The sequence below is a fragment of the Cornus florida genome, unplaced genomic scaffold (assembly GCF_030987335.1).
Source record: "Cornus florida cultivar Cherokee Brave unplaced genomic scaffold, ASM3098733v1 CherokeeBrave_3.0.0_Hap2_Chr03, whole genome shotgun sequence".
Lineage (NCBI taxonomy): Eukaryota > Viridiplantae > Streptophyta > Magnoliopsida > Cornales > Cornaceae > Cornus > Cornus florida.
In genome coordinates, this window is record NW_026775573.1 from 44,220,015 (window position 1) to 44,237,979 (window position 17,965).

Consider the following 17,965-nt stretch of genomic DNA (forward strand, 5'->3'; position numbering starts at 1 on the left):
AGACAAATTTTAGAGAGAAAAATAAATTTAGAGAGATAATATTGGCAACAATGGGATTTTTAGAGAGAAAAAACAAAAATAGAGAGATAATATTGGCAGCACATAATTTTTAGAGAGAAAAAAAAATTATGGAGAAAAAAAAATGGGCGGCCACAAGATATTTTAGAGAGAAAAAATCGAGATAGAGAGACAGCCTCAAAGAGATATTATAGAGAGAAAAAAATTTAGAGAGAAAAAATTAGAGAGATATATATGGTCAGAGAGACGGCCACAAAGAGATATTATAGAGAGAGAATTTTAAAACAAAGAGATGTTTTAGAGAGAGAAAAAAAATTTAGATATATAAATATATATATATATATATATATATAGATGGCCACAAAAAGATATTTTAGAAAGGAGAAAAAATTGGAACAAAGAGAGATTATAGAGAGAAAGAGAGAGAAAAATATAGAGATATAAATGGGCAGCCATAAAAAGATATTTTAGAGAGAAAAAATTTAGATAAAGAGACGGCCACAAAGACATATTATAGAGAGAGAAAAAAATTGAACAAAGAGATATTATGGAGAGAAAAAAAATTTAAAAAGATAATATTGGCAATCACAAAACCATATTTAAGAGAAAAAAAAATTGAGAGAGAGAGTGTTTTACTTGGACAAGTCTTGAAGCACACCAAATAGATCCATTTAATGTTCAAATGTATACAAAATTCGTAGGGGCATTCTTGTCACATAAAAATAGCACTTTTGGGTTTTTAGAAATAGATGAGGTCACCAACTGCTCTTTTTCAATCAATCTATTCAATAGGGATTGCTCAAATGATGAATAATAGAGGGAGTTATATACACTTCTTTTCTAATAGGGGTGTTTCTTGCACATTTGGTATATAACAAGGTTTTTTTTTGCACTTAACTCTTAAAAAATAAATATTATTTGATGATATTCTTTATTTGATATCGTTCTAAAGTGTAAACGTATAGCAATAAGTAATTTTTTTGACACTTAAAATTTTATTTCATTTTAAGTCGCCCTTACCATTTAAAAAATTATTTAAATTATGTTATCAAATGCATTTAATTGGCAGATGCCTCAATAGCCCAGTGGTTAGTGCCTTCGGTGGATTTTGGGAGTGTCAGGCTTCGACTCTTTGCACCTACTAATTTAACATCTAACCATATGCGTTGCCCCAAGAGTATAGCGGCATTAAGGTCTTTCTTTTGAACCGCACTCCTAACTTGAATAGTGTGTGTTGTGGCGGCCAGGAGCGTTTCTCAACGCACGCCACTAGGAGAGTCTTTTAACATTATTCTCTTTCAAATGTCAAAATGAGCTTATCCAAACAATTTATTTGACTGGCAAACATGTTATTTCTCCAACAACATTGAACATTGAAGTATATGAACCAGAATGGGATACCTCCCATTACCAAGTCCCTTCCTGAGAAGTGAAAATTGAACATAGGCTAAACAGCTGATAAATGGTAATTTTATTCAGAAATTTCAATGAAAACAATTAAATGGAGGAATTTACAACTAATATGAAAGAGAGGTTCCCAATGATGTAGATGTCTTGAAGATATAAACTTTGTATAATCCCTACTACCACTACTGATTTTACACAACTCAATCGTTTCGTAGCACACTCATTTCTAGTTACATCAAAGTTTCCACAAAAGAAAGTTGTTACAATCACGATGACACACCTCATCAAAGCACATCACACTATTGTGCTTTCAACTCCCTCCTTTTCCAAGATTTCATTTTCTCATTCAAAAGCATCACTCTTGGGCATTCCAATTTTTTTTTTTTTCAGTAATTTTCTGATTCTTCTCCTATTTTCATCAATTTCTACAGAAGGCTGTAAACGGACAAATTCTCAGGAACTATTCCCTCTTATCCTCTTCTGGTTCGTCTTCTAGAACAAAAACTTCAGCACTATCAATGTTCTTCTCCTTTCTCTCCTGTTTCACTAAACTGACGTCGCCTTTGGGTGTTCCTCTGCATAGGGCCTGAGCTTCTTCATCATCATGCTCTTCTCCTACTTCGTCTGAATAGGCATACCTGTGAATATTACAGGACGAGAAAGGTATGGTGATGAGGAAAAAACTATAACAACGAAACAAATAGCTTTAAAGTTTCTGCCTAATAGAACCTACTATAAACTTGTAATATCAATGCAACAACATTTTAACCTGCACATGGTTTCGATTTAGGAACCACCCTAGCCCCAAAGATGTCTGACAAGCCCATTAAAAAAAGAAAGATCTCTGAATTTACGAGTATGAATTCAAGGTAAAATCTCAGAAAATATACTTCAGACTTAAACAGGAAATGTTTCTGTTACACTAGAGAAATCGATCTACAACGAAAATGTTTGGTAAATCTTCCTTAATATTTTTTTCTTTTTAAAAGGAATTTCCAAAACGAAATAACAGGAACTATCCGACAAGTATAAAATTTATAACACACCGTTGAGAGCTCTGTGATGGGGCCCAGAGATAGCAGATGACACAGAGCAACAGGAATGCAAGAATGTCCCAGAAAGCAGTGATGATCCATGCACTCTGCCACCTTTCATTAAATGGATCTGTTGCTTTGAAGTAGACCTGTAGGAGTGAACTCATCAAATTAATAACGATTGCATGTTAATTATTTTTTATATATATTATCAATATTTTAAGAGTAATATTATTTTTCATCAACCTAACAATTAAAAATTTACAAATCATAATAATTAATGAGCTATAAAAATAATAATTAAAAATGTTCAAAGAAGTCATCAAATTTACACTTTAACCTAATTTTTTTTAGAACTTTCCTAAAACTCCCCCACGATGCGACATGCGTGTGGAACACATGCCCATGGTGTCTCTGAGGCATGTCCGCAACATTTTGAAATTTTTTGTTTTTTTTTTTTTTTAAATCCAGGCACGTCTTTTGGCATGGATCCTTTGACCTTTTAGGCATGTCCCCATGCTTCCTAGATGAGAGATGAGTTTATGTTCATCTTGTCTCAGTAGAATAGCACTTCTAAGAACATAGTTGGACCACTTGTGCTTAAGGAAAAGGTGTTGGGGTTGTGTCTCAGGTTCTTGAAGATTGCGGAGTGCTGAAGAAGTCCGACCAGTAGCACTTTTGCGGACTAGTCGCACTAATTTTGAGAAAGTGGCAGTATGTAAGTGCAGTAAAGTTTCTGCAGTGGGTGCTTGAACTTTGAAAACTATGACTTGACAATTTTGTAAATCATGAGGTGTAAAAGCCGAGGGGTGTGATTCAAAATTTTATTATAAGAAATGACTTTATATTAATAAAAAAGAATTGAGGACAAAATGGATTAAGAATCCTTCCAAGTAAAGACGAGGGAAAGAGATAAAGACATACAAATAACAATACGCACAGAAACGACAAAAGCCCTTAAGGGGGTAAAAATAAGCTCTATAGGCACAGACATAGAAGTTATGAACTTAAACTAGGGGTGAGCAAATAATCCGTCAATCCGTCAATCCAGTCCAAACCAATCCAATCCGTGTGGTTCGGTGATGGTTTAGAAAATTTGCAATCCGGTATTCGTGGTTCGGTTAACGGATTGGATCCTGAAAAAACCGATCCGAACAGAACCGTTATCAATCCAAACCGTTAACCAATCCGAACCGAACCGTTAAATAAATAATATATTAATATTATATATATATATATATACAACATTGAATATGCCGTATTGTTTTTGATTCATTATTCTTGTAACCTAACCCTAGCTCCCAAATACATCTCTCATCTCTCATCTCATTTCAGCTGTGCCTCCCCACTCCCTCAGCCCTCTTCTCTTCAGTCTTCACCCCCTTCTCTAGTTCTCTTGGCCTCTGTCTTCCTCCTCTCGCCTTCCAATCTCTCGCCTCACAATAGCCTCTCAATCCAACATCTCTCAATCCATCGTTCACCAAATTTGAAGCAACGGCGACCTCTGCTTCTACCTCTTTTCCGGTGATGGAGTAAAAAACACCAACAATTGAGTTTGTGAAGGTAAACTATCTTATCAGATGCGTCTTTTTCGTCCAATTTTCTGCTTTCTATTCTCTTTTCAATTGCTCAATTTTGATACAAAGATTAACACTTAAATAATTTCAATTTCTTAAAAAAAAAACTAAAAAAACGGCCCAGCCTCTTTTAGTTGTTTGTTAATCTCAGAGTTAATTTTTGACTAATTCGAATCCATTTCTCTGATTCCAACAATCTATTCACGTGATTGAATCTACAGGCCTTCGTCATAGCAGTGTATATATATACACACACAAACGCGATCTGATTTGGTAGGCTGAATCAACGGTTTTGATGGCGTCAACAATGATGATCTCGCATGCTGTAGCGCGAGTCTATGAAGAAGAAAAAAAATGGAAGAAAAGCCAAACCACCAGAGATCAAGCTCAAAACCCTAACAACAATCCGTGGAAACCGATCCGATCCGTTACTTCACGGATCGGTTTGGTTCAGATTGAGGGCCTCCATGGATCGGTTCGGTTTCAATTTACACCAATCCGTGGAGACCGGTTCGGCTTGATCTTTAGCCCCAAACCGAACCGATCTGAACCGTGATCAGGCCTAGCTTAAACAACTCATCCACACTGTCATTGGCCGAATTAAAAATCCATAAAACCCCCGCCCCCAAAGATGAAAACAAATAGAACTTCATATTTGGTGTGAATATGCTCTCCACAAGGATGAAGCTATGCACCCTTCTGAAATGAATATGGATGAAAAGGCTTGTTTGCAATATAGAGTGAAGCAGGTAGAAAATGAGACATACTATAACATCATATTTATTAGGAGACTGAATTCTTGGGAAGTCGCAATTGCTTTTATATTTTAAATAACTTTTTTGATATAATGCTTTAATAAGGTTTGGATGATCTGGCTAACTCTCAAGGTGTTGCTTTACAGCTAAGATGGTGGAGAGTCCTTCTATTACGACAAAGCCACATGCTTAACTTGAAAGCAAAGGGAGATTAGTGCTTTACAAGGACTGTTTGACAAACATAGAAATTCACAGGTTCCTAACCATATGCATAATGTGTAAGGAGTAACTAGAGAGGTATTGGATCACTCATTCTCCAATGTCATAGCTTATTTATTGTGCTATTTTCTTTTTTTTCCTTAGTTGGTACTCACACACACATGCCTCCATTGAAGCTCGAACCCCTGACCTCCCTTTGGGAAGTAGGAGTTTGGTACCGCTAGGCTACTAGCCTGTTGGTATTGTGCTCTTTTCACGGACTGAGAAATTTGCCTCAAATGAGTTTCGGATAATTTTAGTTTGGTTGATCAGAGCAAGAAAAGAAGGCATTCTATAGGAGCATTCTGCAAGCCTATTATTGGCATATTTGGACAGAAAGGAGAAATTTCAAAGAAAATAAGCTTCTGACATTATATTAAAATATCTTTTATCAGAGAATTTTTCTACTTTGGAGCTGAGCTACTTCTAAATTTTTTTAATCTTTTCCTTCTTCTCTTTTTATATCTCAATGGTAAAATCATTGGTTTTAAAGGAAATGGGTTAACACATGTATTTCAGATGCACAACAACACTCATAAGAGTTAATACCAAATCAAAAAAGATATGTTTGGGTGCTTCGAGAAACCCTTGCATGCCACCTTTATAGATCTCATTCCTAAGAAGGGGGGACCACTGATGCGAAGGAGTTTAGACCTATTAGTGTAGTGGACTATATATACAAGCTAATAGCTAAAGTCCTTGCGTTGTGGCTAAAGGATGGGATGGATGGAGTGATTTTGGAAACACAGAATGCCATTGTTGGAGGGCACCAAATTTTGGATTCGATTTTGATAGCCAGCGAGTGTGAGGATTCCAGATTGAGTAGTGGGGGGGTGCCAGGGGTGGTATGTAAGCTTAACATTGAGATTGCTTACGACCATGTGAGTGGGATTACCTGTTGTACATGCTAGAGAGGATGGATTTCGGTGAGATGGAGGAGTTGGATTCGGATATCCATTTCTATTGTGATGGAGGCTTTTAGCAGATTGATGAGGTGGGTCGTGGAGCTGAGATATATTAGAGGATTTAGAGTGGGCAGGAATCCCTCAAGTTAGATGAGATCTCCCATCTTTTATTTCCTGATGTTACGATAGTGTTCTGTGATGCAGATGAGACTTGGCAGAGATTTCTTTGATGTGTACTGGTTTGTTTTCAGGCTGTGTCTGGCTTGAAAATCAACCTTGGGAAGAGTGTGATTGTTCCAATAGGGGAGGTGGGAGAGATGGATTCCATTGATGGCATCTTAGGGTGTGGGGTAGAAGCTTTTCCATTGACATATTATTTGGGCTTAGCCTTAGCTGCTTCGGTGTGGAGATTGCCATTTGGGATTTTTGTGGAACAGGTAGAGAGGAGACTAGCCGGTTAGAAGTAGTATTTATCGAAAGGGGGCGTATCACTATGATGAAGAGCACTCTTTCGAATCTTCCAACCTATTTCCTTTCTTTGTTCCATATGTCAATTCTGTAGCAAAGAGGATTGAGAAGTTACATAGTAACTTTTTATGGGGTGGCATGGGGGAGGAGTGCAAGTATCACCTTGTTAATTGGGAGAATTTTTTTTTTTTTTTTCCTTGTCGGCGATGGTGGTGTCAGGCCTCTTCGAGCACCCAATAATCCACCATTGGGCACAAGCAGTCCCCCCGTCCCACATGCACCGGGCAATCCCCGGGGAAATTCCTTGGGGGTGGCCCCAAGGGGATTCAAACTCCCAACCTCCAAGTTGTGAGGTGAGAGTCTTTGTCATTAGGATATCCCCTTGGGGTTGTAGGCTGATCTAGTTAGGGAAGTTGGGGATTAGGTGTCTGGATATGTTTAACAAGGCATTGTATAGGGCAAGTGGCTGTGGAGGTTTGGAGTGGAGAGACAATCACTTTGGAGGAGGGTTTTTTGTAGCAAGTTTGGGGAAGGCAGAGGTGGGTCTCATTGGAGGTGAGGTCCCCGGCTGGAGTAAGGGTGTGGAAGTCTAGCTGAAAGGGGTGGAGGGTTATATAATATATAACAATTTACCAACATTTACGGCACTTTGAAATGTACGATTGTTGAATGATTTAAATATTAAAGTTACACCCTCTCTAACATCTTATGGTTTTGGAGTAGATGATTGTTAACATGGTATCGGAGTCTCGAGTTCAAACCTCACCGTCACCCTGATAATTACAATTGAAACACGTGTTGGACCAAAAAAGCCACACGTGAGGGGGCATGTTGAAGGATTTAAGTATTAAAGTTACACCCTTTCTAACAACTTAAGCTTTGGGAGTAGATGGTTGTTAACAACTATATTGTCTTGCATAAATACAACTACCAAGATATAGAAGTTTCTGATGCAATTAATTTCTTCCCCACTAAGCCACATACTCACTAAAAAAGAAACGGAATTAGAAATAATTTCAGCTGTAGAAAATAAAATGGTCAGTTTTGGAGGATGAGGATCGATGCCAAGGAGCAATAATAAAAAAATGTAATCCCCTCAACACTATTTTTCTCTGCTCATAAACCATATGTAGAACATTTGAAGATAATTCTCGAGTATGGTGCACTATAATGTTATCAAAGAGAAAATTTGAGAGCTGTTAAAATATTAAAAAGGAGAGTGCATTTACTACAATTTCATCCAACAACAAATACGTTTATTCATTTATTTATTTTGGGTGGGGGGAGAGAACTACCATAATAATAGACACATGCATCATGAATGGCAGATAAAACACGAACTACCATAATAATAGACACATGTATCATGAATGGCAGATAAAACACATGTCAAACTGGAATTTCTTTTATTCACAAAGCATTGAGGTAAAATTATCATTGTAATTGAGACTTTGTTGAAGTTAGTTGTGCTGAAAAGAAGAAAAAAAATTTTAAGCAGAAACTACACTAAGTGAATGTCCTTCCTCATATAATTAAATTAAAGTATATCTATCCACTAAAAGCATACCTCATATCCAATCCAAGCAACTGAAGCTATCACTGTTACTGCTAAGGCATTTGAAAACTTCCTATAAATGTCCAACTTAACAGAACTCCTCTTCGCCTGGATAGATAAAAATGGTGTCTAAATAGAATACAGTATGGGGAAGAAAATAGTAACAGCAAAAAGAATAAAGAATAGTTCTGATGCTATCACAACTAAGTCAAGTGGCCTTCAAAATGAGAACTTGAACAGGAAAATAGAAAAGATGATACCTGTAGCTGCTCTAGTGTCTTTGAAAGAGAAGTGAATATCCACAATATTAGAAATGCATCCAAAAATGCATCAGGAAGGACTAGGAAGACTCTTGCTCTTCCTGCCACATCATTTATGGTTCCTACATACTCAGTAATATTCAGCAACTCAGATGCTAAGAAATACGTTATTCCAAGAAGCAGCACCTTTGTGGTAAGACCTCCAAGAGTAGGGCGGACAACACCATAACCCATTGAAACGCAGAGGATAAGAAGGCGTGAAACAGTTCTCCTTATGGCTCCAACTGTCACAACCCAGCTTGTAATGCCAACTGGCCTTGTTCCAGTATTGTTAAAGTGTGCATATTCAAAATACCAAAGAGACATCTCAAACAACCCAAGAGCAATAACAACAGTGATGCAGTGCTGAAGTTGCAATATATCCTTCCAAAATCTCATGTACTGAGAAATCCAGATTATACTAAGCAGTGCATAAGCAAGAGACATAACCACATAAAACTTCATTAATGGGGCCATTCTACCAGGTAAATAGCCATCAGGATTCTTCCACAATGTTTTCCCACTCATGGTCAGTTCCTTGAGATTTGGATCACATGATATAAAAAACAAGTTGTACATCCCAGTTTTTGTGATGTAAACCTCCTTGTTTTCCAAATGTGTGGATAAAAAGTTGCCACTGAATTGTACATTTAAGACGACAGGCCAGTTAATATCAGTTGCAGAAGGAATTCTAATGACTTCACCTTGTTTGCAACCTTCCAGCTTAGCAAGATCAGGGGTGCAACAGATAGACCTCTGTCCACCGTAAGCTGAACCACCGATATTATCACGATCAGCCGCCTCAAATATTATAACTTGTATCAATCCTGTACTATGTTCCATATCTGAATGCTTGTCTGCAGCTTCTTTACTCCTCCAAAATGTAATATTCTCAAATCTGTTCCAGCATTAGTTTCAGAGGTCAAACTTCAGACGAAAAAAAAAACATCAAGGATATTTCCCAAAAAAGTACTAATAGTAAGTGCATGTGTCTAATACTTTTTATGGAAAAGTCACACACTAGACACGTGATCATGGCTCGAAAGATGTAGGAGGGCAAAATGAGAGAGAGAGTGACAGTGGGAATCTGAGAATAGGAGGTGAGAAAAAGTTAAGAGATGATGTATCACAATTTAATCTAGAAATTGATTCTTCACCTTTTATTTGTTTAGATAGCCAGCAATGACTACACAGACAACTTGAGGAATATCATAAAGATTGGTCGGATAACTGCCCCTCAAAAGTAGGAAGGTAGTTTGGCGTTCTATTTAGTAATGGATTTATGAGACTGCAAAGATGTATATATTGTTATATCCTACTGTAGATACTGCCAGTGTGTTAAACCTCTCATCTCTCTCTCTCAAAACCGCAATAAAAAATTTACATTACTAATCCTTTTCTTTTCTTCTTCTTATTCTCTCTCTCTCTCTCTTTCTCTTCTTTTTTTTTTTTTTTTTTTTTTTTTTTCACAACTTCAAATCAGTACACTCATTTCTCAAAAGCTTCCTTCAGATTATCAGCCACTCCAAACATCAAATTTACTGCTTTAAAATCCATTTCCTCAACTTCGCATACCACAAATGATAAGGATGACAACATAATAAGGAAGTACAGGAGTATTGAGATAAGGTTTCCTCCATTAATGCAGAATTAACGTATGAAGCAAAGAAACTCGTAGAACTGCTGGCTTGGCGTTTATTAATCTAGACAATTTGACTTTGGAAAGACTTGGTCTCAGTTCAATCTTTTACGAAGTATTTTAGCTAGAACTGATGACTGAAAATGATGTATGGCGAGATCATGCAGTCATGTAGAGACCTAAAGAGAACATCCATGTAACAGAATCTCAATAATTAACAAAAAGTTTAGATTTTCCTCAAAGGGGATTCTTCTCTTGAAAACTTGAAAAATATGAATTCTTTTCATGACGACACTCTAATTATCTTTCAAAGATCTACCTTTATGCATGACACTAAGAAATTGAATTCAGGATACAACGACAATGATATAACTTAAACTGAATCATTGGGGATTTGCTTTCTAACTCCAACTTAGAACATAACTGAAACTTGATCAGCATCACAGGCCAGACATTGTTAACGATGCTGAGCTCAGTCTCTCTAGAATTACTTTTCTATTTTGGTTCTGAGAAAATTTACATAAAAAATAAAAAAATAAAAAAAAAAATGAAGATTTTGAATTGCAGATCTTCATCATATAAAACAACATATTCAATTTAGCTTGATACAACTACATTTGGCTTATTTCAAGTGAGCATTCTGAAATATGGATTTCTGAATTTAAATAATGCAATACACAAGAATGTAATTGTTATTGTTCATCATTCCTTCTCTTCAATTTTCGCAGCAACCAAACAGAAAGTTGAGGAAATTCAAGCATAGAGGCAATATAGTTGCAGATCTGACACCAAATTCACCAATAGCAAATGAAATTCAACATATATAACACACACATACACACACATATATATATGTATATACAGACATAAATATATGTATATATATTACCTGATATAAGAACGGCCATCATGAATTGACGATGGGATCGAATTGTCGGTGAGAGGAACGGCGGTGAGAGAAGCGACGATGCCTTCGCTGCCGCCGGAGAGAAGGAAAGCATTGCCGACTTCTCTGAACGAATCTCGGTCGTAGATGTGAACAGAGGCATGAGCTGATCCAATGGCTGATATTAATAGGGCAACACTGATAGTGAAGAGAACTGAAGTAGCTGTGAAACCCATGTCCTAGACCTAGAGAGAGTAGAAAGAGAGAGAGGGGATCGGCGAATTTGATGGAGTTTTTACAGGGAGTAGGAAAGCGAGCTCCGACCTAAATGCCAGTGAGAGAGGTTTCGAGCATTCCGATCTCACGCGCCAACGGCGAGAGTGGGATTGGGGTCGTTAGGAAACCAACTATTTTTGGAACCGTCAGCAGAAAAGAAAGCAACGTGTTACCTTTTGTATGGTTCACGGCGTCTCACCTAAAATGTCGTCGTTTTAGTTCACTCCGTTACTCTGCACTTCCAATATACTGTGTATGATATGCTGGAATATAATGAAATGTAAGTGAAAATAAAACAAAGGGTTAAATACTCTCACACTTCCTTAGATTTATTATCCCGTATTAAATCTTAGTCAATTTTGTTCTCGCATTCTCTTTTTAAAATATAAAAAATGTGAATTTATTATTATACCCTTAACTTTATTTTACCATGAAAAATATATTTCTGATACGTGCGGCATTTTACGCTTGACCCCACAAAATTGGTTCAATGCGACGTCATCTTGCCTCCATAATCCTCTATCCTAACTTCTCTACAAACTCCAACATCCTCTCTTTCTATTGCTGCGTAAACTTCGTTTTGAACCTCTTGTTCCTCGCCACCGCTGCCGACGACATTGCCCCGGTGGACCCATCAACACCACCCCCTTTCTCTCCGGCGTCTCCGACCGTCGATCAACCTTATGATCGTGATGATCATGTAGATCAATGTCTCCAAACAACCCACCACCGTTCAGATGAGCACTAGTGGGACCCATTGTAGCAAACCCTCCGATTTTATTGGTGGGTCCGGTGTTATACGTCAACATTGCCGGTGGCGGCGAAGAATGCAGCATGCTGCGGTAGTGGTGGCCGCCGCCTTGTACTTCTTTGCGGTGGAAGTTGTGGTGGCATCCTTAGGCGGCGCATGTTAGTGGGTCGGCGGAGGAGGATATGAACTCGCCGCAACCGTCATTGGCGTGGCCGCCGATCGTGGCTGCATGGTTCCTCATGCACTGGCGGTACTTGATTTTGGCGGTAGGTTTGGGGTTCATAACCACCGGTTTACCGACGGTTCGCGGGTCCGGTCGAGCACCGGTTCTGTGGTGGTGCCGCTCTCAGGCTTGATGTCGCACCCGTACGGCACCATCCTTAAATCCATCCCCTTCGTTCCCCCTAAAGACATGATTTCTCATTGAAAAATGAAAACGTAGAGAGAGAACTGTAGACTGGTAGAGAGAGAAGTGGGACTCTGCAGCTAATTTTGGAGGAGCTCAGCCCATACTAAATAATTAGCTGAAACATAGATTGTAATCAGAGGAAAGTAATTGCTTTGAACCCTAGTGAGGATGAAGAAAATAATGGGAGGAAAAGTAGACCCCCAAAGCTCTGTGCTAGAGGCCATTGGAGACCACTTGGACCGGTGATGAATCCGCTATAGGAGAAGTGCAGAAGAAAGCGAGGAAATGAGTTGAGGGTAAAAAGGTCTAACAATTTTATTAACAATAATAATGTATTTGAAATAATGGAGGGTAATTTAGGTATTTTATTTTATCGTTTTAAAGTTTTTTTTTTTTGGCACAAAAAAACTTTTATTAAATTAACAAAATAACAATTTTCTATAATTTTTTTAAAAGAAATGGCGGCAGCACTGCATGGCGGTGAAGTGGGCGGTGGCGGTGAAGTGGAAGGTAGCGACGGTGGTAGTAGTGTGGTGGTGGTGGTGCTGGAAGGAAATAATGGAAGGTGGCGGTGGTGGAAGGCAATGGAGGTAACGGTGGTGATGAAAGGTGGTCGTGGTGGGAGGCAGTGGCGGTGGTGAAAGTCGGTGGCAGAGGTGGTAATGGTAGAAAGCAGCGGCGGTGGTGGAAGGTGGTGGCGGCGGTGGTAGTAGATGGTGGTGTTGGTTGAAGGGAGTGGTGGTTGTTGAAGGCACTGGCAGCGGTTGAAGGCGGTGGCGGCACTGGTAGTGGATGGTGGTGGTGGAAGGCGATTGCGGTGATAAAAGTTGATGGTGGAGGCGGTGAAAGGTAGTGGAGTTGACGGTGGTGGCGGTTGCAGTGGTGAAAGTTGGTGGCGGTGGCGGAATGTGGAAATGGTGGCGGTGGTGGCGGTGGCGGTGACGATCAAAGGCGGGTGGAGGGGTGGGCCAAGTGGGCTTGAGCACCAAAATAATAATAATAATAATAATTATTATTATTATTATTATGAATAGGATTAGCCCACCCAATCACACCCAAGTTAACTCATCTACCATAATAATGGTCCAAACCAAACATGGGCCGGCCACCCGATAGAAAAAATAATAAATAAATAAAATAATAAAATAATAAAAATTTAGGGCAAATCATTTCGTCTCCACGTTCGCCTCCTTTCAACCTCCCACCCAACATGGCAAAACATCATTTCAGCTTCCCACCCAAGAATTTCGAAAAACATCATCAGATTCATCACCGAAGAAGAGCTCGAGTCCAAGCTAGGTTTCGATCTCTTCACCAAAGGCAAAAGAACGTCTCGATTGGCTGCTCACACTGGTGTCAGTGAGTCAATTCAATACCCTTCCACGTTCGCAAATTCTTTTTTTCCCCTCATTTTTCCTCCAAATTCTTGAATTGAATCACGCAATCTTTTTTTTTTTTTTTTTTTTTTGTATCTTGCGTCAGGTAATGAATTGTTGTAAATTAATTTAGATTTGGTGGACGAATTTTAATTTTATTTTTATTTTTATCCAGGCGTGTTTTACTGTCATATCGAAGTACAATGTATAGGCTTTGTCCTAATTTATTTATTTAAATTTATTTATTATTTTTTTTTCTAAATCAACTTATCAAGGTCTGTAATTCTTGTTTTGCATTTGGTTAAATTTTTTATGATCTTTTTTTATATAATTTTTATTTTATTTTATGAATTTTAGTTATAAATATTTGTGAAGATAATGACTGAATCAGGATCTCCATTTGCAGGATTTGAAAGACATTTGGGTTGAACTTGAGTCTTGAACAAGCTGAACCGCTGAAGGTCAACAAATTGGAGTGCTTTCATCACTTCAGACTTAAGTATAAAGCACAACAAATTGGATCAATTGACATTCAAGGTAAGTCATTTCTTCAATTTTTCAATAAATATATATTTTTTTATTCCAGATTTTTTCATGCTAATAATAAATTGGATGTTAACTGCATAAAACATAAATCTGTCAATTAATATGGGCACCCAATTGTATATTTTTATAATTGTATATGAAACGAAGTACAATATAACGTAACAAAATTGATTTAGGTAAATTACTTAAAATTACTTGTTTTGCAAACTAAAATAGAACTAAACAATAGTTGGCTTTGGTTGATATATTTTGATTTAGGTATTTTTAATTTAACTCCTCCTTTAATTTTATTAGGTTAAAAATAATAATGGCTCAACATCAACCTTCAAACAAGAAAGTGAAAAGTATGTCTATTCTATCATTCATTCTATCAAATGAGAGGCCAAATGAGTGATGATGGTCAATCGAAAAAGGATATACCTAGTGGTAGTGCATCTAATGTTGACAATGATCAATCGAAAAAGGATATAAAGAAAGTGAAAAGTATGTTTATTCTATCATTCATTCTACCAAAAGAGAGGCCAAATGAGTGACGATGGTCAATTGAAAAAGGATATACCTAGTGGTAGTGCATCTAATGTTGACGATGATCAATCGAAAAAGGATATACATAGTGATCTTGATTTGCAACCTCCTTCCCTACCTCAAGTTGTTGAACCCAATTAACTTCACTCCACTTCTATTGAAAGAGATCCTGGGTTACGTATTCAAATACATGAATACCGGGTAAATCGAATGGATGAGGTTAGACGAGCTTAAGAAATTTTGTTATTAAATTTATGTTTAATATTAGCCCACCCCAATGAGAAACCTAGATCCACCCTTGGTGGCGGTGGAAAGCGGTGGTGGAAGTCGGTGACGGTGGCAGGGGAGGTAGTGGAAGTCGGTGGAGGTGGTGATAGTGGTGGAGGTTGTGGTGATAAAATGTGGAGGTGGTTGTGGTGGAAGGTGATGGTGATAGTGGTGGTAGTGGTAGCGGCAATGGTGGTGGTGGTGGTTTTTGGACTAGGAACATGAGGGTTTTTTAGGAAGTTGATTTTTTTCCTTAAAAATTACTTTTAAAAAATTACTTGGGAATGGATGATCATTCCATAGGTTTAGTTGTGGAATGAATTTTCATTTTCAAGAATAGCCATTTCCACTTTAAATTGCATAACAAACAAATGAATGGTTGGAATGGGCATTCCATTCTATTCCATTCATACACACCAAATGCAACATTAGAGAAATTCCTCCATCCTATTATACAATTATACCTTGTCAAATAAGTAAGAATGCATCAATTTCAATGACTCTTATCATTACGTGTCAATGTTTTAATAGTGCATGATATCATGTTTTGGCACCTCATTAAAGTTTTTCTCCAATTCTTTAGTTTGTTTCACACAGAGGCGCTAAATATAATTTGAGATCTTAAACGAAAAATATAAAAGAGATAGTTAATAATGCTTATTAAAAATTCATCAGTCTATATTCTTCTTATTCTTTTAAATGACTTGGTTGTTCTTGAATTTTCACCAATTTTTTTGGTTATATTTTGATTATTAGGCAATTATTATTATTATTTTTGTTATATTTTGATTATTAATTGTAATAAGTTTATTTTTAGATTGAATTAATAATCTATTCTTCTCTTCTTTTAAAATTTTTTCATATCCTGATTAATACTTTTTAGTAAACATATTCAATAATATAAATAGAAAATAATCACAAACAAAATATATGATTTTATGAAACATAAAGGAGGTTTATGTGGGATATTGACAAACCTCAAGAGAGATAAAAAAAATTTACCCAAAACAATAAGACCACAAAATAATTTAAGTTAAACAACAATAGAACATGTTAGAAAAATTCAGTCTTCATTTTTAAATCTTATTTTGTTTTGGTTGATCCTAATAAAATTTATACCACCCAAGTAAATAATTGTTACTTCAATCCTTGGAAAAGTCCCAAAATATTGTAACGAGGGGAAATGGAAATTCAATTATTGATACAAGTGTAATGATGGAGGAGGAAAAAAAGGAGGTAAGACAGGATAGAAATTAGGAATTTTAATAGAAAATAAAGTTTTAGAATGAATTAAATTCTTTGGATCTAGTATTAAATCTCTACTATTAATTGGGGTCTAATAGTTTAAGGAATTAAAAATTATAGGATGTTTAATATTAATATAAATAATTTTAGGAGTCTTCTTATTGGCTGGGGCATAGACGACCGTCTAAGTCACCTAAGACTCCAGTCGACTCTTGCTTCGTATTTTTATTGTCAAACTTACTAATAAGAAAACAAATCGTGAAATCATAAATATTTATTTTTATTACATTTTGCACAATACAACATTAAATTATAAAAGCATATTTAGTATATATTTTTTTATTTTGCATAATACAACATTTTGCTTTAGAAAACGCCAACGTTTATCCGCAAAACAATAGAGCTTACATCACCTTGGGTGTTACAGAAGTCGTCTTGGCCAAGGAACTTCCGACGATCAAGTTAGTGTTTGGAATCGTATAGCAGAAAAGTAATTCTGTTTTAAATATTCAGTAGTTTTCTCATACCTTGTTTAATGGCCATCAACCATATTTATGTTTGCATCAGGATCCATACGGTTACATAGATGTTGATTAGGGAGATTCAATTTATCTTTTCTAACGAATCTCCCTTATTTTTGTCAACTGAATGATATCGTAGATTATCATCATGCTCTTTTCTAGGAAGTCTAAGGAACGGTATGGTCAAGGTGGTTGGTGAAACTTAGGGTTATTTTTCCTATTAGCTGTCCCCTATTTCACGGCTCAGAATGGGCTAGGAAGTACCATTTTTTCTTTTTCTTTTTTTAACATGGGCACTGTTCTCGAGGTGAACAGTTCTACCTCGGGTACTATTCCTGAGGTGAACAGTAATTTTTTAAAATACTTGGGGCACTGTTCCTAAGGAGTTCTACCTCGGGTACTATTCCCAAGGTGAACAATAACTTTTTTTTACCCCATGGCACTATTCCCGAGGTGAACAGTAACTTTTTATTTTATTTATTTTTTTACTACCCCGTGAAATTATTCCAGATGTGAACAATTCTTCCTTGGGTACAATTCTTGAGGTGAACAGTAACTTTTTTTTTTTTTACCCTGAGACACAATTCCTGAGGTGAACAATTCTACCTTGGGTACTATTCTCGATATGAACAATAACTTTTTTTTAATCCAAGACACTATTCACGTGGTGAACAATTCTACCTCGGGAACATGCCTTGGTCTTGGATGACCAGGCCGTTTGCATGCCTTGATAATTAGGCATCTGGGACTTGGATGAATAAACTTTTATAGGCTAAACCTTGTTCTTAGATGACAAGGCCTTGGTGTGGACAAGAATTATCTCTTGGAAATCCAGTTATTGTGCATTATTGGGTCATTCCTTCAGGTAATGTGTGTGCCCAGTGGTCATGTTCCTTTCAAACCTTACTAAGGTTACATTTGAGAAACGTTCTCTTTTTCGGAGCTTTATCTTGGTCTATTTGATTATGATAGTGTCGACCCTTTAATAAGGGGAGTAGTTGTTCTTCCCCTTTTGATAAGAGGTTCATAATAGGTTCAACCTTCACTTAACTCGCCCCGTTGATAAGGGGACTAATAATTCCGAGCTTCATCCAGCCTGCCCTTTAAATAATGGGTTTAATTTTTCTGAATTTTACTACACTCACCCTTTTAATAAAATGGTTAATTTTTATGAGTTTCACTCAGCTCACCCTTTTAATAAAATAGTTAATTTTTACGAGCTTCATCCAGCTCGGCCCTTAATAAGGG

At 37.0% G+C, this 17,965-nt stretch overlaps 1 protein-coding gene across 1 annotated transcript; it reads right to left on the reverse strand.

Moving 5' to 3' along the window:
- Positions 1-1,474: 1,474 nt before the first annotated feature.
- Positions 1,475-11,208, reverse strand: LOC132300392 (uncharacterized). The gene is made up of 5 exons (XM_059797429.1): positions 10,805-11,208; positions 8,238-9,174; positions 7,990-8,085; positions 2,472-2,608; positions 1,475-2,063 (listed from the first exon to the last, which is right to left on the reverse strand). The coding sequence occupies exons 1-5, from the start codon at positions 11,035-11,037 to the stop codon at positions 1,886-1,888; spliced, it is 1,581 nt and encodes a 526-aa protein (XP_059653412.1). The 5' UTR covers positions 11,038-11,208; the 3' UTR covers positions 1,475-1,885.
- Between the last annotated feature and the right edge of the window lie 6,757 nt (positions 11,209-17,965).

What these genes read in the sequence shown, in the direction of transcription:
- LOC132300392 (XM_059797429.1), bottom strand. Translation starts at nt 11,037, where the DNA reads ATGGGTTTCACAGCTACTTCAGTTCTCTTCACTATCAGTGTTGCCCTA. An exon ending in GATGGCCGTTCTTATATCAG is followed by an intron (nt 9,175 to 10,804) that starts GTAATATATATA and finishes ATGCTGGAACAG; the next exon opens with ATTTGAGAATATTACATTTT. An exon ending in AGACACTAGAGCAGCTACAG is followed by an intron (nt 8,086 to 8,237) that starts GTATCATCTTTT and finishes TTATCTATCCAG; the next exon opens with GCGAAGAGGAGTTCTGTTAA.